Source organism: Pyxicephalus adspersus, chromosome 2 (assembly GCF_032062135.1).
Source record: "Pyxicephalus adspersus chromosome 2, UCB_Pads_2.0, whole genome shotgun sequence".
NCBI lineage: Eukaryota > Metazoa > Chordata > Amphibia > Anura > Pyxicephalidae > Pyxicephalus > Pyxicephalus adspersus.
The window spans coordinates 12,806,827-12,829,383 of record NC_092859.1 but is presented as its reverse complement, the minus strand read 5'-3'; the positions used below and the strand labels follow the sequence as shown (position 1 = coordinate 12,829,383).

Here is a 22,557-nt window from a genome sequence, read left to right as displayed (position 1 = left end):
GAGTGCTGGCCACTGAGCCAACTGTGCCGCTCACATCACACCATTTGACCATAATGTGTTGGATTTTCCACAACCTGATTTTCCCTTCTAGTAATTTTTAAGAAAAACATGATCTGAATGTTTAGTCCTGGTACAGGATTGTCAAAGTTAATATGGTATGTAGTGTATATTCTGGTAAATCGCAGCATGAAAGCATGACGTTGGCCCTCACTGGGTTTATTAGGGATGGAGAGCTGCTATGTGATTCTCACTCTTTGCTGTTCAAATAAAAGCAGATGTTGTCCTGGACCAGATATAAAACTGAATGACATTTAGTTTGCCAAAGCACAGTATTTTAGCAGTCTCCATTTCTTTAAAAAATAGTTTTTGCTTTTTGCATTTTAGAGCTTCTATGATCACTTTGCATCCATATTCTGCCTACATGAACTTCAGCAATGGCTGGATGATCAGAGCTGCTTTCCTAATGGTCATAACAGTGCCATAAAATACATAGTGTGTGTTGAAACTGCCACTTGACGTCTGTCAGTGTGTCAGGGACACATTTGGACCGGCAAACTATCGTCCTCCTGTAACAGTTCCTGAGCAAGGCTTTTTGTGGCAGGATCACCTGGTATTCTTTAATGAAAGCCACTGATTTACAGATATAATTACAACTCCAAATCGCTTTGTGTTCTGTATTATTTCTGTCTAACAAACGTTTTATTTGTCTTTCAGTCTTGAACCTGACCCTGATTGATCTCCCGGGTATCACAAAGGTTCCTGTTGGTGACCAACCGCAGGATATCGAGTACCAAATCAAAGACATGATCCTCCAGTTCATCACCAGAGAGAGCTGTCTAATCCTGGCCGTCACTCCAGCCAACACTGACCTGGCCAACTCCGACGCCTTGAAAATGGCGAAGGAAGTGGATCCACAAGGTAAGTCTAGCAATGTGTAAAGTCAGACTTGGGGCTTGTTTATGACAGGGATATTGCTAACCTCTCGGCTATGCATACCATGGCTCCATTTATAAAGTCAGGCTGCTGGGAATCCAACAGAGTTTTCTCTACTCATAAGAGGAAAGAGCTCAGTCTTTGGAGGAGCGGAGTCCTGTTGCCTTGACACGTCCGAGGACCCGACTTTTCCCCATATCACCACTTTGTTAATGGGCACCTTAGTCTGTTTTGATATTAGAGTGAAAGCCTTGGAATGTGATAAATAAACCGATGTTCATCCACCCCTCTTTAGCTCCTATTTTTTTGGTGGCTTTGGAATACTGAATGCTTTTTTTGCCCGGATTAAATTTCTTATTGCAAGAAAAATGCTTACAAGAGATAGAAAAAAGGTGGGTACCCAGAAGATTCAATCTTTTCTGCCTGCTACTTTTGACATTAAGGAACATCCAAATATTAGAACTTCTCTAAGTAGTGTACAGTGATCAACACCGAAATTTATTTAAACCATTTGGGGAAAAAGTTTTAGGCGGGTGATAGCCGCTACATTGTGACCCAACTCTTCAGTAACCACCTAAAGACAGCCGGGTGGTTACTGAAAAGTGCCGGGTGGTGTACCCGGCTAAAATGGTCTGGGTAGAACACTGAGTGTAGCTCAGTTATATAGTGAATAGAACCCAAGACAAAACATCTTCAAAAAATAGTAAGCAAATGTGTCTGTTTTACTTGGCTCTGTGTCACCACTGGGGACATTTCTCTTTACTTATTGCCCTCATCTCCACCCCTGCAAGCCAAATGTCCTGTTTTCCCTCCTATGGAGTGTCTGGAACAAAAAGAAAATAAAGTAAAAGTTTGGTTGCTGAACCTTTGACATTAAAGATGACACCTTACAGCCCTAGTTTTGGAATTGTGAAGCCTATTTGATAAGTGAGGGCCATTCCAGCAGCACAGATCCACATGTGTTGTCCGTTTACTACAAGTGCCGAACGCAATATCCAGAGCTTGGTTTTGCCAATTAACCCATATTTTTGTTTTTGCACAATGTTATTAAAAAGATAAGATGCATAGATTTGTTTAGGGTAAAACTTTAGGCAGCCTGATCTGCATTATCCCTTTCCTGGAAGTGGAATTTAGGTAATTTTAATACTACAAGTTTGTTTTTTCCAAGCTGCGAGTGAAACAGAGACGTGCACACATATAATATTCTGTAGTTATGTTCATTACAGGTTCACTTTTGCTGAAACCACTCACATAACCATTACACCCCAATATATTACACCTTAAGTGCTCCTGTGAGCTGTGTAGAAACCATGTTCACCGATGACCTATATGTTCTATGGTACTTGCTCTCACCACAGTCTATTGTATTATTATACATGGAATGCTAAGCTAAGGTTTAACAGGAGGAATTGAGCACTGAGAGAGAAGTACACAAAATTGAATTCCACATGCAGCATTGTTGAACTAAGAATGTAAAGGCTGCCATTGCTGACCTTTTCTACTTAAAGCTGAACTATGGGTGATATAAAATCTTATACGCTGCTTTTTCTCACTAGCAACATGGCAAAGTTTGCATTTTCTTTCTAACATAGTTTTATTACCTGTCTATGCTGCCAGGAGATCTGACTGCCACTTGTATGTCTCTATGTAAATTTTAAGGGTTTTATAAATTAATTGCCTAATATTACAATCAGCTACGGAGTTCATGGTGAGCTCATTTAAAAGCTCCTGAATTGCTGGTAAGCAATTTATAAATTCATGTAGTCTGCACAAAGAATTACCTTTAACTTTAAACAGTGGCGCGCAAAAGAAAAATAGGGTTGGTTCATTTAAAGTGCAAGTATACCATGGAACCATTTAGCCCTACTTGGGATGAAGTTCATTTTCCTCTTGTGTTATGTGTCTTGTGTGTCCTGGGCTGGTGAAGTCTTTTCTCTTCTCCTTTGCTTCCAGTGGCCTTCAAATTCTTTGCATGTAACGGGTGTGGCAATGGAAAATAATGCGCAGCTCAGTCTTTGAGCATGCACGAGGTAAAGGACTGAACCTCAAACATGAGCAGGATTTTCCAAGCCACTCGATGTGCTGTAAGAGCCACACATCTCCGACCCCGAGAAGTGAATACTTACTCTTGTCTACATGGGTGATTTTGAATACCACAGATGGCTAAAAGGGAATGTGTGGTGCTGTAGAGGGGCGAGGAGGTCAACAGTGTAGGGAAAGTGTACAAAGATACATCTGACATGGGGTGATCTCATTTACAGTAGATAACCAGCCATCATCAGTTCACTGGACTCTGTAAGGGTAAAATGAGTTCAGACAGCAGGGTCGGGGTAGATGGGGTAATGGGTTGCATTATCAGGATTTGCTGTTGCATATAGAGAAACATTCCTTTGTTCTGTAGTCGCACCTTAGGAATGTCGACATATTGCTGGACCCACGTGTGCTTCAGATCTGGTCCCCCATATAGACTTCAGTGTTTTGCACGCAGCACATGTACTTTCAAAATGCATTTAAAGTAAATATAATCACATGCATGATGTGTGTAAAATGAATACTGCACGTTCGTCAGTCTTTAATTACCTATCGGCAGTTTATTGCCAGACATCTGGTGCCAAGGCTTTGCCATTGGGTTCTTTGGAGTGTGTGCAGAAGTTCAGGCCTACGCAAGTTGTGTTAACGAGATTACCAAATAAATGGCTGGGATTTCAATGTGCTCCCAGGTACAGAAATAAATTACAAACATTAATCAAACTGGCACAGTAGTCTACTGTCTCTACCAGAGTAACTGACTTCTATAGGGAGTATGTGGAACAAGCTGAAGTGTAACCTTGGGGACATGAAACTACAAAATTCAGTTTAGTCTATATGATCTCTGTACAACTCTCACAGATCTCTCATATAATAACGGTACATAACCAGGTAATGCTGACAAAGGAAGTAACTGATTAGGAAATGTCTTGTGAAATCTTCTATTTATTTTATGTTTTGTTTGTGAGCTGCATTGTCCAACAGCTCATCAAAATTGTGCAGATCTAAATGCATTAATATTAACCCTGTACCGCCGATTATCCAGTCATCTTCTGTCGGGTTTTATAGGAAAAGTGTCTTCCATTCATAAGTACCGTATTTTTTGCAGTATAAGACACACTTTTTCTTCCCCAAAACTGGGGGGGGGAAGTTAGTGCGTCCTATACGACAAAGGTGTGATAAAATAACTAAAATAATATACTCACCCGATACCCGATCCTGCGTGTGTCTCTGGCTGCAGCAGCGTCTGTCTCCTCTTCTCTCTGGCAGCAGCACGTGTCTTCTCCTGTCTGTAAAGCAGAGCGAAAGAAGCTGGCACAGCGCCACCTGCTGTTCCCTGTCCTAACTGCCGTACAGTGGAAAAAAAGCACAGAGTGATCAGAAGGGGAATTTGAATGACACAGAGTGATCAGAAAGGGAATTTGAAAGGCACATGAGTGATCAGAAGGGGAATACCGGTATGAATGGCACATGAGTGATCAGAAGGGGAATAATCTTTCAGAATCTTTTTTTTTTTCTAGATTTTCCTCCTTTAAAATTGGGTGCGTCTTATATTCCCGAGCGTCTTATAGGGCGAAAAATACGGTAGTTTTATTACCAGCACGTAATCCTTACCAAGTTGGCTCCCCTGACTAGAGAACAGTACACATGTAAACTTACTGGTGCAAAAGACACAAAGTTTAACTTGAGTTCTGACATTGAAAGGTTCATTCGAAGTGTTCAACCCAGTGTGTGAAGAAACTGTAGGCCGGCAGCAGCCCCTGTATTGTGACCCATTTCTTCAGCTGTTGACCCAAAAACAGACGCGTGGTTACTGAAAAGTGCCGGGTGGTGCGCCCAGCTAAATGAGGCTGGGGAAGACACTAAAGTGAATATACCTTTTTTTTAGATATTTTTTTTTATTAGTATTATTAATAAAAGTCCTGACTTTTAATGTTTTACCTGTTGTTTAGCTAGTATTAGTCACATTTAACTGGACGTGTTCTGTGAAGTTGGAGACATTTCACAACTTATCTAAACTCATTCTTCAGTACTGAATGTCAAGAACATCCCCATATTCCAGCATTTATAACTGGATTTAGTTCTACTCTCATAATAATATAGTCACCAGGAAATGTGTCAAAGCAGATGATGATTGTTAAATGACAAAATGAAAGGTGTGAAAGATTGTGGAAGAAACATTTTCTAACTACATAATCACATTCATTGGATAGATTGACACATCACCCTTCACCTAGGTTACTTTGTTCTGGGCGCAGCCCTAATAGTTATAACATAAGTATTAGGAAGACCGAAAAGCTGGGGTTTGTCTGGCAGCACAGTGGCTCAGTGGTTAGCACTCTTGCCTTTGCAATGCTAGGTCCCAGGTTCGAATCTCGGCCAGGACTCTATCTGCATGGAGTTTGCAGGTTCTCCCCGTGTCTGCGTGGGTTTCCTTCAGGTACTCAGGTTTCCTGCCACATCATAAAAACATGCAGTTAGGTTAATTGGCTTCCCCTCAAAATTGACCTTAGACTACATTAATGACATATGATTATGGTAGGGACATTAGATTGTGAGCTCCTTTGAGGGACAGCTAGTGACATTAATATGGACTTTGTACAGCGCTGCGTAATATGATGGCGCTATATAAATATGTAATAATAATAATTTCTTCTGTGTATTTCAAAAATTATTATGATATAGCATACCAGTATATTACATTCTATAAAGGTAGGGGATTCCCAAATAAAATGCTTAAGGGAAAACATGTCTGATGTTTATACAAAAGCTAGGATAGTTCCATATGCTAATGAAAACTTCTTCCACCCAACGCATTTCGCCATTAGACTTTCTTAGGGGATGCACAAAGCACACTACATAATTTTTTTAGCAATAAATCTGCAATGCGGGATGTAATTCTCCAAGGATAGTGAAAAAAACATATTTAAGATGTTCTGAACTTAAAGCAGTGTGGAAACTTTGACCAAAGCCAGTGAAAGTATCTTCAAATATTCTGTAAAACAGCCAAGTGTTTTTACACTGGTGCAGGAATGACGTTTAAGCAAGACGTGCAAAATTGCCAACAAACCCCAGCTTTTCTGTCTTCTTTAATACTTATTTATGTCTGGAAGTCTAATAATCCTTGGATTTACATCGCTAAGGCTGTGAATTAATAAATCGCTGTGGTAGACAAACAGCAATATATGTTGGTGACCAATTATGTAGAAGGCCACTACCCCTCTTTAGGGGTATCTCTTTAAGATTGTTCTAGTTTGACATAAGAAGCCTCTCATGTCTCTTGCATACCAGGCTTCCTTCCTGTGCACCTCCACAATCCACTGTATAATATGGATACAATACATTTTTCTGACTTGTATAAGGTTACCATAGTCTGAGGTTTATTCCGCCCTATTCTCTTTCACAGGTTATCACAGGTTCAATATCTTGGACTGGGGTGCATCACAGGGATTTCAAAATGAACTTTTATGGCCCTTTTCTCTACCATAGGGACTCTATGTGTGCCCATGGTCTATTGCAATTACAGCTAGAGTATAGTGACTGTTCCTGAAGCAATACATTCTTTGTTGTGGGGAGATTTTCTTTACCAGTTTAATTGCATACGGTGTATTTTTGTGCTTTAGGCTTTGTTCTTAGTTTTTTTGTACTTTTTATTCCTTCAAGGCTTAAGGACGATCGGTGTTATAACCAAACTGGATCTGATGGATGAGGGAACAGATGCCAGAGATATTCTCGAGAATAAGCTGCTTCCTTTACGGAGAGGTAAAGAGGTCCTCTGGGAATGATGATATGACTGGGGGGCGCGGGGGCTGAGCTGTAAAACTTGACAAGAACAGCTAAATACAAATAGAATTGGTATAGAAGATTTGTTTTTATATATTTATTGGTTATGCCTTGTGCAATGTATACCAGGAGGAGGATAAAAGCACTGTTAGAGATCTTTAGTGTTCATGAATATGTAAAACCTGACTGGTATTGTTGATTACCCAACACTAACAAAAAAATGTATTGTTAACGGTCTGTGTTCGTCCTTGAAAAAAAGAATGGAGTTCTGCTGCAATAACATGATTTTTTGTAGGTTTTTTGGAAAATTTACCACACCAAATGCGATGCTGTCATATGCTACCTGGACTAACACTGCCTCTGTTTTCCTACAGGCTACATTGGAGTGGTCAACAGAAGCCAGAAGGATATCGATGGTAAAAAGGATATCAGAGCAGCTCTCGCTGCTGAAAGAAAATTCTTTCTTTCTCATCCTGCATACCGACATGTGGCAGATAAAATGGGAACGCCACATCTGCAGAAAACCCTGAACCAGGTAAAGGTTTTACAATACAATATGTTTTTAATAATACAGTGGCAAAGTGGATGTATTTGTCTTCCTTTTTCTATTTAGTGTTGGCTGTGCTTAGGGGGCTCTCTACTGTAGAGTGTCTGGCGGGTTTCTCCTTTTGGGTGGTGGGCAGGAGCGTGGGGGCTCTCCTCTGTAGTGTGGCAGGCAGTTAGTGTGGCATTTCGACTTACGACAGTACTTCTAGGTTCTAGCTACGATTGGTATATGTGGGACATTGGTCTTTTTCTGCACTATATTGTTCAAGGCCATAGGTATATAAATATTATTAATAAACAGCATTATTATAGCACCAACATATTAGGCAGCACTGTACATTAAATATAGGTTGCAAATGACAGACCATGACACAGGCGGAGGGGAGGACCCTGCCCCAAAGAGCTTACAATCTAGGAGGTGGAAGAAGTATTACACAACAGGAGGGAGATATGTAGTGGTGGGAAGTAGTGAGGGTTTCAAAAGACAGAAGAGGACTAGTAGGCAAGTTTGAAGAAATGGTTTTTGAGGGCTCTTTTAAATGAGCAGAAATTAGGAGCAAGCTGAATAGGACGAGGAAGACCATTCCAGAGAGTTGGGGCAGCTCTAAAAAAGTCTTGGAGCCGTCCATGTGATGAGGTTATGAGTGAGGAAGTCATTAGTAGGTCATTGGAGGAGCGAAGAGAGTGGCAGGGGGAGGTAAGAAACCATGAAAGGGGCTTTTATTCTGACTCATCTCTTCTGTTCCTTTTGTATGATGCTACATAACCCGCCTTACAGTCATTCAATTAATTATCACTTAAACTTTTTTTACTCCTCCCTTTCAGCAACTCACCAATCACATTCGAGAGACACTTCCTTCTCTGAGAAGTAAACTTCAGAGCCAGATGCTGTCCCTGGAGAAAGAGGTTGAAGAATACAAGAACTTCCGACCAGATGATCCCACAAGAAAAACAAAGGCTCTTCTTCAGTAAGTTCCAAAGCCGTCAGTGTCTATTGAGGGAAATTTTACACAGTATTTTATAACTCCAGGCTCGCACAATAAAATTTGTGATTTTAAGGTAAAAGAATAAATGCAGTGTTTTTTGCTTTGTATTTGTAAGCAAATATTAGTTATTTTATTCTAAAACGTAAACACATAATCTGTTTTAAGGAATTTTATAAAAAAGATTTAGGACTTGAGTTATGATTGATGGACATGCACTAGAAAAGAATTGGTAAAGCACAATTGTGCTAGACTGCAAAGCGGGGGTTTGTCCCTCTTTGTAAAGAGCAAAAACTGCTGGACTGGAAGATGATTAAACAGGTTGTCTAAGAACAGGCTTCTGCAATCTGTAGGCATAAAAAAACCTTTGTTCCAGTAACCTGTTTTTGTATGTATGTATATGTGTGTATATATATATATATATATATATATATATATATATATATATATATATATATATATATATACATTTTTTTTTAATTAAAATTGAGATACCTGAAAAAAACTACTTTGACTTACCTATATAAACCAAGGGCACAAATTGTGTTTTAATAAACGGGATTTATATAGCGCCAACATATTATGCAGCGCTGTATGTTGAATACGATTTCCAAATGACAGACAGATACAGACAGTGACACAGGAGGAGAGGACCCTGCCCCGAAGAGCTTACAATCTAGGAGAGGGGGGGAAGTAGCACACAATAGGAGGGAAGATATGTAGTGGTGGGAGGTAGTGAGGGTTAAAGAGACAGAAGAAGATCGGTAGGCCAGTACGAGTGAGACCATTCCAGAGAGTTGGGGCAGCTCTAGAAAAGTCTTGGAGTCATGTGTGTGATGGGGTAACGAGTGAGGAAATCATTAGTAGGTCATTGGAGGAGTGAAGAGAGCGGCTAAGGGAGTATTTTTCTATCAGAAAGGTAAGTGGGACAAGAACTGTGGAGGGATCTGAACATTCAAAACCAAAATCAACAGAAGTACCAAAAAAGTAAAGTGAATAAATCAATGATGTGCTATAAATCATAGGCACAGTCTGTTTAAATCTGTGTAATCCAAGATTATTGTTTAATGACGTTTTCTGGTAAAAAAAAAAATATCTTGGTTTATTCTCTTGTATATATGATATATGCTGTTGTCTGCCAATGGCATTACACAGCAGTTTGTTTTGCGTCCCCTCCACATAATATAATTTTTATCTTTTTGCCATTTCCTTTTCTGCTCTCTACGGCAAATCAAAAATGATCTGATGTTTGTTCTGTTGTGAAATCCTACATCGTTATTGTCATCCTATTAGCAGGGTAGTCCTAAATCAACATGCAGCTTTAAATGGAATTGATAAATGAAATCCCTAACTCAAGTTGACAAGATTTTAAGCAGTTTCTGCAACCATTTACTTGTTAAAAAAAAAAAAAGAAGTTTAAACCAAGCAATTAAACTGACCAATGTAAATACCCCCAGCAGTGTTATATACTTTACCTTTTTAATGTACAACGCTGCGTAATATGTTGGCACTAGATAAATTCTTTTTAATAATAATAAGTTGCTAATTTTTTCTGGACAGCTTGGTCTGCATGTAAATGTAGAGGAATAATATACATGTATGTAGAATAAAACAAAAATAAAAATCACACACTGAATACCATCATTACAGCTAACAAACTCATAGTTAGCTGAATAAAATATAATTGTGCTTAATTACACTTCTGCAATAAAGAAAAATAATTAGACTGAACTGTGCCATTCATTTTCACTTCATGGTTTTAAGGTATCGTCCGTTGATATTCACTTTCTACACACACATCAAATAGGTGTTTTTATCTGATGATATTGAATGGATGTTAAACCCCTCTGTCTTATAGGATGGTCCAGCAGCTAGGGGTGGACTTTGAGAAGAGAATTGAAGGTTCTGGGGATCAAGTGGACACTTTAGAGCTGTCTGGAGGTGCCAGGATAAACCGGATTTTCCATGAACGATTTCCATTTGAGCTTGTCAAGGTACAGTATAATTAGTATCACTTTAATGTTAATAATAATATACCCGAGTTATCATTATAGTACATTATTGCTATCCAAATAATCTTTTTAACAAGTTTTAAGGCAGAACCATGGCCAGGCTGCTGACCTTTAAAATAATTCCACATTCATTATAAGCTGCTGATTGGCTTTATAACGAGTCCTGATCGACCTCTGTGGCAGAGTTATTTTCAGGGCAATTAATCCTAAAGATCTTCAAGTCTGGTATCGGCACGGTTCCCAGCACTGTGTTTTAGACAGAAGTCACTACTAAAAGAAGGCAACAAATCATAAAGAGTTGGACTTTCTGTAACCTGTTTGCATTTTAACTTTAAAGAAGAACAATACGACGACCCGCTCGATGAGTTCCTCTCCTATTCTTGTAACACTTTTTGTATGTAGCTCTTTTTGTTACTCTTTCAACAGCCTACCTATAATATTTGATGTCTGCTGATTATTTTGTAAAACAAGTACAGTTAGGTCTATAAATATTTAAACAAAGACAACTTTTTTTCTGATATTGGTTCTGTACATTACCACAATAATTTTAAATGAAACAACTCAGATGCAGTTGAACTGCAGACTTTCAGCTTTAACTTGGTGGGTTGAACAAAAAGATTACATAACAATGTGAGGAACTAAAGCCTTTTTTTTTTTTTTTTTTAACACGATCACTTCATTTCAGGGGCTCAAAAGTAATTGGACAAATTAAAAAGCTGATAATAAAATGTTCATTTCTAATACTTGGTTGAAAACCCTTTGCTGGCAATGACCGCCTGTAGTCTTGAACTTATGGACCACACCAGATGCTGGGTTTCCTCCTTTTCAATGCTCTGCCAGGCCTTTAGTTGCTTTCAGTTGCTGTTTGTTTGTGGGCCTTTCTGTCCGAAGTTTAGTCTTCAACAAATGAAATGCATGCTCAATTGGGTTCAGATCAGGTGACTGACTTGGCCATTCTAGAATATTCCACTTCTTTGCTTTAATAAACTCCTGGGTTGCTTTGGCTGTATGTTTTGGGTCATTGTCTATCTGTATTATGAAACGCCTACCAATCAATGTGACTGCATTTAGCTGGATTTGAGCAGACAGTATGTCTCTGAACACCTCAGAATTCATTCGGCTACGTCTGTCCTGTGTCACATCATGGATAAACACTAGTGTCCCAGTGCCATGGCAGCCATGTACGCCCAAGCCATCACACTGCCTCCGCCATGTTTTACAGATGATGTGGTATGCTTCGGATCATGGGCTGTTCCACGCCTTCGCCATAGTTTTTTCTTGCCATCATTGTGGTAAAGGTTGATCTTGGTTTCATCTGTCCAAAGAATGTTTTTTTTTTTCTGAACTGTGCTGGCTTTTTTAGATGTTTTATTTTTTTTGTTTTTTTTTATTTAGCAAAGTCCATTCTAGCCTTTCTATTCTTGAGGCTTATGAGTGGCTTGCACCTTGCAGTACACCCTCTGTATTTACTTTCATGCAGTCTTCTCTTTATGGTAGACTTGGATATCGATACGCCCACTTCCTGGAGAATGTTGTTCACTTGGTTGGCTGTTGTGAAGGGGTTTCTATTCACCATGGAAATGATTCTGCGATCATCCACCACTGTTGTCTTCCGTGGACGTCCAGGTCTTTTGGCGTTGCTGAGTTCACCAGTGCTTTGTTTCTTTCTCATGATGTACCAAACTGTAGATTTTGCCACTCCTAATATTGTAGCAATATTTTTGGATGGGCTTTTTTCTGTTTTTGCATCTTAAGGATGGTTTGTTTCACCTGCATGGAGAGCTCCTTTGACCGCATGTTGTCTTTTCACAGCAAAATCTTCCACATACAATCGCCCCCCCTCAAATTAACTCCAGGCCTTTTATCTATTTAATTGATAATGAGATAACAAAGGAATTTCTCACACCAGCCCATGAAATAACCTTTGAGTCAATTGTCCAATTACTTTTGACCCCCTAAAATAAAGTGCTTGTGTTAAAAAAAAAAAAAAAAGGCTTTCGTTCCACACATTTTTATGCAATCTTTTTGTTCAACCCACTGAATTAAAGCCGAAATTCTGCAGTTCAACTGCATCTTAGTTGTTTCATTTAAAATTAATTGTGGTAATGTACAGAACCAATATAAAAAAAAGTTGTCTCTGTCCAAATATTTATGGACCTAACTGTATCTCAAATTGTTTTTTGGGGGTAGATGCCATATGTTTCATTATATCTTTAAATAGAGTATCTTTTTCCAAATCTTTATGTTATCATACTAAATTATGTATTGGGTATCAACAAAACTAAATATGCTTAAATGGCATATGGTGCATAAACTGCTGAATTATTTTGATAATACCCTAATATTGTCCTAGTTTGTGGTGGTTTCTTGCGTACCTTTTAGCATCCATATGTTGTAAGTATTTTTTTTTTTATTAGTATATTATATGTGTCCTGAATATGTGTCTTGAAGATTCTGTTCTGTTGAAGCCAATCTGCAGTGTTGCCTTAAGTCTTACAAAGTTGTACGGACTCTTCCGTTATTGGGATAACTGATTCTGATTACCAATTGAGCTTCTCACAGTTTGCAAGCACATAAGATGTAGTTTTCCTCTTTTCTGACAGAAGGATGTCCGGCATATTCTCCTCTCCTGCCTGACTATCCCTGGCCTGCCCTTTTATTAATGAAGGTTCCGTTCTTTAAATCTCAGTTAAATGTTAATTAGGACAGCCTGCCTTACAATGCCCACTACTAAAAGTGATTTACAAATTTTGACATTTTGATATTTGCATGCCTCAAGCCAGCTCACTGCATGCAACAGGGCTATAGGGTTCTTTAAAAACAAAAGTACCGTATTTTTCGGACTATAAGACGCTCCGGCCTATAAGACGCACCCAATTTTAAAGGAGAAAAACCTAGAAAAAAAAGATTCTGAACAAAATACTAAAAAATCACTCTGTGTCAATGTATCGCCTTCTAATCACTCTGACACAGAGTGATCAGAAGGGGATACATTGACACAGAGTGATTAGAAGGGGATACATTGACACAATGTATCCCCTTCTGATCACCCTGTGCCAAAAAATCATACTCACCCGATACCGCGATCCCGCGATGCTGTGGGCTTCTTCTTCTCCTCGCTCTCCTCCCGGCTGCAGCGCGTGTCTCCTCCTCCTCTGAGCGAGGAGAAGCCGACACGCATACCCCCGCGATCCCATAAGCAGGCTGATCCAGCCTGCTTATGAGATCGCGGGGGCACGGGTGTCCGCTTCTCCTGGCTCTCCTCCTGGCTGCAGCGCGCGGGGGTATGCGTGTCGGCTTCTCCTCGCTCAGAGGAGGAGGAGACACGCGCTGCAGCCGGGAGGAGAGCGAGGAGAAGAAGAAGCCCACAGCATCGCGGGATCGCGGTATCGGGTGAGTATGATTTTTTTTAATTACCGGTATATTTAACATGTATTCGGTGTATAAGACGCACCCACTTTTCCCCCCCCAGTTTTGGGGAAGAAAAAGTGCGTCTTATAGTCCGAAAAATACGGTAAATAAGAAAAAAAAAAAAAAACTTAAAAAAAAAAAGGAATGGGATGCCATGTTGGGTTTCTTTTCCATATTCTTTGACTTTGCTTTAAAATCTTCTACAGGTTTCCTATTTATTACCTTACTAACCTGGCAGAGTTCACGGTCTTGTTTGCTTGGCTTCACAATATCCAGATTGCTCTTCAGTTAGAAGAGTTATCTTAACTTCTGAGTGCATAATAACATAATGGTAAAAATAAAACACAGGTGACACAATCATTTGACATTTCTGGAAATATTAGGGCTGCAGTGCCTTATCAGTAGGAAATTAGCTGCAGGGGGTCGCTGGGAAGAAGGTCTGCTGGGTATTCTGCTTCAGAATACCTGTGATTTAGCCCACCCGATTGTTCTGTCAAAGCTTCTGTGTATAGCTTCTCCCATTTTTATACCATCTCATTTTTTCCTCCTGTTTAGATGGAGTTTGACGAGAAGGATCTACGACGAGAAATCAGCTATGCCATTAAGAATATTCATGGTGTGAGGTAAGTGTAACTATGTAGCACATTCTTTGGTTTATTAGCTCATTGCTTCTAAATTACTTATTGGTAAATCCCAACATTTTCCCAGTTAAGGAAAGTATAAAGTTCAAGGTGTATTATTTGATGAGATTTTGTATGGCTCCTCTACCAAAGAGAAAAAATATTTCCCATTATAAAAAAAAAAAAAGGCAGGTGCTTTATTGTAGAAAGGATACACATTAAATGGGTAAAGAATAGCAGACTGTATGAAAATCTGGCTCTAAAAACAATCAAGGGGTTAACTAAAATAACATAACACATAATGTTATTCTCTTATAATCAGAGCCAATAGAGTTGTCCAAACACATACAAAACAATCCAATGTACCTTTACAGATATATCCTCTATTCAATTCATTGGTGATCTTCATAACATCATGTTTTGTGAAAGATTTTTACCATATACACGGGGCTGGTAGGTAACTCACCCATTTAGTTGGACCATATCAACAAAAACAGTCAATAACACACACTGGGTGAGTAATAAGATGTTTTCCAAACTCACTACCCAGCACAGCTTCATGTCACAGCCAATCTTTGGAATTGGAAGACATCTTATTACTCACCCAGTGTGTGGTATTGACTGTTTTTGTTGATATGGTCCAACAGGCCAGGATGACCTAAATTTAGTGCATGTGCAGAAGTTCAATCAGTCCCAGCAGCTCTGGAGGACGCTGGGGTGCCAGGTTTATCCTGTGGCCTTGTACCAAGCTGTGCATGCGCAGCTCAGTGTATATATAAAGAGAGAATGCAAACATAACAGGGTATGTTTTATTGCAGAAGGGAGAAAAATCGCCTGTCCATTCTGCAATAAAAAACTTCACCTGTTCCATTATTATTCTTGTAAAACATTTTATTTTGCGCTTTCAGATCGTATATATGTAGCTTCTTCCTTCCCCTCAACATTCTCCTATTAATATTTGATATCTGCTCATTATTTTGTAAGCAAGCATGTTACACAGATATTTTTTTTTCAATACATGCTGCCCTTATTCTCCCCTGTGGTGTACCGCTACATTAAAATTCTAAATTGAGACACAGGCCTCAACTTTTGTAACCGTAAAGCCTTTATCTGTCTCTGGCAGTACTTCTGTTCATGATTTTCCCACTGCCTATAAATAATGAATGAATGATTTGTTCATGGTAGGCCCATATCCCGTCTTATGGGAGCAAGGATGGCATTCATAGTGCTTTTCAAGTGTGGACTTTCTGAAAGTTTTACATTTACAGCAATGTCGGCGTTCTCTGGCGACAGGAGAACCTGGGAAGAGTTATGCAGACACCTGGTGGCCCTAGTTACTAACAAGACACTTAAAACCTTAAACCTTTCTGTTTTCTTATACAGGACAGGTCTGTTTACACCAGATATGGCCTTTGAGGCTATTGTGAAGAAGCAAGTGGTGAAGCTGAAGGAACCGTGTCTGAAATGTGTGGATCTTGTCATTCAGGAGCTTATAAATACCGTGCGACAATGTACAACCAAGGTAGGGGCTCACTGGAGAAGCACAAAATTACTTTGTGTTCCAACAATATATTCCCTAAAGAACAATATATCACTAAGTCCTATTTATAAAATACTCTGAAGAAGGTAACAGCATTGGTATATAATTGGGTTAGCTTGGATAAAAGACTGTGATCAATACCTCATAGGCTAGGCATTATGGGCAGATATCTTTCTGAGATGAGCGACCAATGAGACATCTGCCTGTCCATCCCCGCGGGGACCTTTCACAGACCTTTTCCTAGTTTAGTCAATAAGATATCGGTGTGAACACTTCCCCCCTTTTCCAGTGAAAGGAGGAGCAGCTGTCACTCCTAAAGATTTTTTTTAATGCTTTACCTAGTTGTGTGGCCATCCTGAGGAACCAAGAGTTCTCATTCAGCCTAATATCTATGGGTATAGAGAACGGAACTGTATTGTGCTTGGTGAGGTACCAATAAACCTATAGGAGTCATGTGAATGTGTCACGAAGATTCAAGCTCCAGATTTCTCATGCTTCTTAGCAAATCACTAACCCAGAGCAAGGGCATACATGAAGGATGTACAAATATTTATAATGGTCTTGTTTCTTTCTTTCCAGACTGTGATATTGATCAGTATAGGGAGTAGAGCATGATCACTAAGCAAACAGTATTTTCACCTAGCTTGGTGAATGAGGTAAACCTTTGCCAACGTCAACCACCTAATCCAGTGTGATCAAAAATGAAATGTGCAGGGATGTTTGGGCTTTTTTTTCTTTTTTTTTTTTTAATAACATGCAGAGTGCTACCATGTGCAATAAACCATTAAAACCAATCCCAGAACTATTTCCTTTTAGCCTAAATCCGACAAGCTGCTGTATTTTCATTTATTACAAGCTCCAGCTCATCGTTCATTATTAAATAAAGCCATGTGAGTCAGCCTATCATTAAGATACCAGTTGGCCCTGGACTTTTACAAATTACCACTATGAGAATGATGTGACATAGGTTAGAGACAGGGCTTTTGTCTCCTGATTCTATTAGCAAACGGCTAATTGGGAGCAGGAGCTTTTATGACATCATGAGCTATTTATGGCCTTAACTTAATACAGTAATAGCTTAAATTATTTCTTAGCTACACGACTGTGATTAAAAAAAAAACTCTGCTTTTTATAACTGAGAACAAAGCTCACCTGGGTTGTGGAGATCTTAAATGATTTAATAACGGCCATGGACTCCCATTGTTTAATAGTGCTACAAGCAAGAAACATTGACCACCCCCTTACTGTTTTAAATTATACAACCAGTACTTTAGATAAATAGCTGAATACAAAGTTGAAATGCACAAGTGAGCCGTTTACAGGATTTGTAATTCTTTTTACAACTACCTAGGCCAGGTCCAGTGCCCAACCTTTTTTCTTTGTTGCCATTTAAGTGTAACTGCACTTAAATTTCTGCAACGGTTCTCCTTTATTCAGGTCATTTTATATCTAGTAGTAGTTTGTCATGTTCACCTAGACTTGTTCTTGTAAAGTTTGTGATGTTGTGCAGCTTTCCAAGTCACTAAATGGGTCAGAACTGATGAAGCAACCTCTGCAAAACATCTTCAACATTACAAGAACAAGTCTGGGTAAATGTGACTAACTACTGCTAGATTCACTTTTATTTAATAAACTGCAAACCAGCAAATACAATGTTCATTTTTATTCTTTATAATTCATGGTCTCCACAGAATTACATTTTCAATAGTGGCTACAAAAACACATTTCCTATTCTAAGCAGCATTATTTTTGTGTATTAAGATCAATTTCCACCATGCTTTGGAGCACCGTATTGGCTTCTGTTGATGGAGTTTGATTTTCTTACCACAAAGGTTTATGGGAATTCAAAAGCTGCTAAATCAGACAAACTGCACCTAAAAATATTCTAAATGATCTTTGAAGCATCTCAGACTGATGTCAAAAGCACATGGGATTCCATTTCAGTACTTTTGGTAAATTTTTAAATACAAGAGTATATAAATAAATAAAACTAACACAGTACATATAGATAAAAAGGAATAAACATAATGCTCAGTATCGTATGTATACAGGTATAACAAAAGATGAGGCTTAACAATATAACAAATTATTCTCCAGTTTAAAATTTAAACTGAAGGCTTGCGTATACACGTTCAGTAATTGTCGTTGGAAAGGATCTTTTGCGTTCTTTCCGACAAAAAAGACTGAACGAATGCTGAACATACAGCGCCATTCGGCTCTATGGAGAGGGGAGGGGGGGGGGAGAGCAATGAAGCGGCACCCTCCTGTGCTCTCTCCCCTTCACTTGTATTATGATTGTTTATCGTTCGTGGATCCGTCAAGACAGATCCATGAACGACGTAAGACGAGCTCTGTACACAAGATTCTAGTCGGATTTCAGCCCTGAGGCAATTTTTGGAAGAGAATCATCTGACAAGTGTACATAGCCTAACGGTTTGAGTCATAAGTAAAATACAGAAGAATATGATCATGGCATCATCTCTATATGAACCGCTTCTGTATGTGTACTTCCATTGTTTTACCTGACAGCATTGTTTAATATGCAAATACATGATTGGCGGACACTACAGGTTCTTCCACTCCCACGAGGATCCAAATACAAACACATTCAGTTATATATACTAGATGTAATGATTTTTTTGAGATATATTTTTTTCCCAGCTATGTCATTTTTTAAAGCTGTACCCATGTTGTGTCAATATTGTTTGATCAGTGGCCATCCCTGCTCTGAACCTTGGAACTGGCTGAGGAAAAACACAACGTAGCTGAGGACATTGATTTGGATTTTTTTGCAGGACTGTAAATTTATAGCATGCAATTTTTATGTATATTTTAACTACAGCCAGCAGGCAATGAGCTAGATTTTACTATTGTTTTCCTGGTGTGTTATAAATAGCATTGATAGCCTGAGTTCTGAATGGATCTGAATAGCTGGAGATGAAATTGCACTCACCTGCAGCTAAATGAGTCAGCAGCAGGACACAAAAACTTCCTCTCTCTAAGCAGAGGTACCGCCATAGGGATTCTCAGCTTGTTTTCAATCATTGCTAGGCTTTGTTAGAAAGCCCAGCATTGTCCCATAAAAGTAATCTGTATCAAACTTAAAAAATAACAAAAAAGTATGCAATTAAAAAAATAAATAAAGCTAAATTGTCTTTTCTATACTATCATTAGAAATCCATCAAATTACACCAGGATATTTGTGAATCCTTAGTTGGTAGGGATGAGAAGTGTTCCGCGGATGATTACACTAGAGACATTTTTGCGAACCTCTTTATCTAGGTGCGCACCAGGCTGTATGCATGATTTATTCTCCCATGTCCGGTTCTTTCTCTCTGTCGCATACTAACCATTTCCTCTTGTTTGTCGCTGTTTTTTTCCCCCCTCTGTTTAACTGTTTCCCCACCTGTAACATTTACTGGGTTTAGAGTGCTCTGCTTTAGACAGAAGGGGTAAAGGTCTGACAATTTGTCTCCATGTGAGCATGTGTTACAATGTAGTAAATTACGATATATGTATATATATCAGCCCATTCTGCGGTTGGGCTGATATTTCTAAGAACGTGGGGAAAGCAATGAAGCAAGGTAAACATACGCCAAATGCACTTGTATAGGTATTTTGGAACATCACTTTAAAGAACCATGGGCATACGCAAGAGGACGGTCCCTAAATGTGGCTGTGACAGCCTTTCCACAAGATATTGGAGTGTGCCAATTGGAATTTGTATCCATTCAGCCTAAAGAGTTTTTAAGAGGTCAATTTCATACAGATTTTGGTGTGCACGACCTGGCTCATTCATCCCAATCTATCCCACAGTGCTCTTTGAAAGTCCATCACCCACTTTTTCTGCCCTGCTTGATGTAATGTCACCTTTCTTTCAAGTAGATTCTTGTGAAATGCAGAAAGATGGAGAAATCTTGCAAAAAAAAAAAAAAACTTTCCATTGCAAAAGAAACTTCCAACAAGAGTTTGGCTGCTCTATGTTTCACAGGGGTCTTCCAAGGACTGGTTGTGTCGTCCTTCCGCTTATAATTTCTGCATTACCTGCAGTGATCTTATAGTGGCATTTAGTTCAGCCTTTCTTTAACACGGAGGAACCCTTGAAATAATTTCCTGATCTCAGGAACCCCTCCTATAATTACTGTATCCATTGTGCACCGCACATTAGCGCTAGAGTCAGTAGGAAGAATGCATCTGGCATTGCTGGCCATTGGGAAGAAATTCACCCTTACAGATAGAGGTCATTGGAGAAGGAACTGACCTGGGAACCACAAATCGCTCAGAGACCCCTGGCAACCTCTGAAGAAAACCTGGTTGAGAAACTCTACTTTAAGAACATGTCCTTCTCATTTGTTTCCAGTACCATCGGTCTCTTTTTATCCATACAGCCATCCAATTAGGTAAAATGATGCAGGGTGCATTGAAATAGGAATCTGGCTGCTGAGAGGCAAAATAATATTTTATAAATATGCAATAGCAATAACAATATGCTGCTCACTAGCCCATTGATGAATCCGTCTTGATATATATATCTGCTGTCATAAAAAAGGAAGTTCTAGCATCCGTTTCATCTTCTATCCAGCCATCTGAAGCTTTTGCCTACACCAGTATGCTTAATATTTTAATTTATTATGCAATGTTGTGCATGCAAACCATGGTTTACTTAAGTTGCTGTTTATATGAAATATATATAAAATTTACATTGTTCATGAGGTTGTTGAGCTGGAAATTTATTTTTGATCTTTCATTGCCACCTGTGGGTAACAGTTAGGTAGTGCAGCCAGTCTTCTAGTAAGCAGAGGAACGCTTTCCTTTTGTAATTTGTTTTGTAGGTGATGTATTCTCATCACTTGGCCTGTGCTGCAGGAATCATTTAATTTTTATTGGGCCTTCTGGGTCAGTAAGGAAGTGAAGCTGTTGGACCATCCTAACATCCAGGCATTCTTTTACCAGTTTACTTTGTTTTGTTTTTTTTATGGAGGGGAAAGTTGCGTAGCTGAAAGTGATAAGAGATCCTTGCTGCAAGACTGGTGTACATTTAAACAACCTTGGATCATAACATACATGAAATGGACAGGTGTGTGCTACATATTCAGTATGTTGTCCTGTGTTTCAGGATTCCAGACAACCTACAATACTTTTAGCCGTGTAATAACCTGAATGTACCGTGGAAGTGTTTGTGTAATCAAAAGTATTCATGCGTCTCCATAGACAAAAAGACAAAACCAGATCAAGACATTTGGTGGTCTACGTTAAAATACAACTTTAGTTAGAATCGTAAAAAAAAAAACAATAATATTAATAATCAGCATCAGTAGGAAATCACTGTGGTTGTGTTTGATTCTGTCAGTATCCAGTTTCCACTACAATGGTCAGAAGTGTGTTCTTGTGAGATTATTAGATACCGGCTATGCCAGGAGGCTGAACCTCCTCAGTGTTCAACCCAGAAATTAAGTGGCAAGAAATTGTATGTGCATGGCAGTGCTTGCATTGTGACCTAACTCTTCAGTATTCACCCAAAAAGCGGCGGGTGGTTACTGAAAAGTGCTGGCTGGTGGGGCCAGGGAGAACACTGCTTCTGGAAGCAATGGAAGCCGGCGGCTGAGGTTAGTATTTCCATCTTCTGAAATTCTTACCTTTAGATCTTCACTGTTCAGCCAGGGCACAGACTTTAGACAAAAATAGTCTGGGCCAGGTCTAGCTCTTGCTCTCTTCCATCCAGAGCTATCTATGGGAATTATTAGGCTGAGGCGGCACAATGATGTACAGTAGGTTTCAGGTGCAGGGCTCAAGAAGCATTCAGGTAGGTGTCTGCCACCTAAGGGTTAGGAGAAATCATTTAAAGGCCTTGAGTCACTTTAAGGTAGACCTGTCCCAAGCCTGAACAGTTCAAATGGAGTATATGATGGAAATACATACAGTGATACCTTCTGTAAATCCTGTATGTCAGGAAGATCAGTAGATACAAAGGTAAAGGAAGCTGTCACACTGTCAAGCTTTGCCTCACCACTTCAAGCCTTCTGCTTCTATGGGCTAGGTATTTGATTGCAGTAAAGGTTTTTTTGGATGGTGGGTAAGTTGATCTTACATTTAACTTCAGCTGCATATATGTCTGGAACGTCTAGTAGCTTTATGTGTTGGTAAAGTAAAACGTAACCTCTAAATATGTTTTTTTTTTTTTTTCCCCTTCAACAATGCACAGCTTGAACTGATGCCTTTTTATTCATAATTTCAGCTCTTCATTGTCATGCATGCTGAAACTTTAGGAGGTGTTGGGAAGTGAGTGTTGATGAAATGTATAAAAACATGTAATATTCTCTGTAACTTTAAAGACACTGTTTACACTTGCAGCTGGCTTCCTATCCAAGACTTCGAGAAGAGAGCGAAAGGATTGTTACAACGTACATCCGAGAAAGGGAAGGGAAGACAAAAGATCAGGTAAGACAATATGGCAGGAAAACATCAAATTGTTAAACACAGTAGAACATTATTACAATTTTTATTCATAGTCTGTGTGTTAGGGCTGGAATTGTGTCATGTCACAGCAATAGAACACTGGGTCTTAAGGCATCCTCTAGGGAAATTAGTTTTGAACAGACGGTTTGAATGTGACTTGCAGCATCTAAAGTATATTTGGTGCCCTGTACAAGCTCTTGGTCTGTACTATTTGATGAGAGGATGCAAAAAATCATTGCATCCTG

General features: G+C 39.2%; 1 protein-coding gene across 1 annotated transcript in view; it reads left to right on the top strand.

The window, feature by feature from the left end:
• Window positions 1–22,557, top strand: part of DNM2 (dynamin 2) — a 60,618-nt gene that overhangs the window by 13,652 nt on the left and 24,409 nt on the right. Inside the window, exons 4-11 of the mRNA XM_072398901.1 lie at window positions 715–918; window positions 6,625–6,723; window positions 7,119–7,279; window positions 8,116–8,258; window positions 10,132–10,267; window positions 14,252–14,319; window positions 15,700–15,838; window positions 22,208–22,294. Coding sequence (XP_072255002.1) covers window positions 715–918; window positions 6,625–6,723; window positions 7,119–7,279; window positions 8,116–8,258; window positions 10,132–10,267; window positions 14,252–14,319; window positions 15,700–15,838; window positions 22,208–22,294 — 1,037 coding nt within the window. The remainder of the gene's footprint in view (window positions 1–714; window positions 919–6,624; window positions 6,724–7,118; window positions 7,280–8,115; window positions 8,259–10,131; window positions 10,268–14,251; window positions 14,320–15,699; window positions 15,839–22,207; window positions 22,295–22,557) is intronic.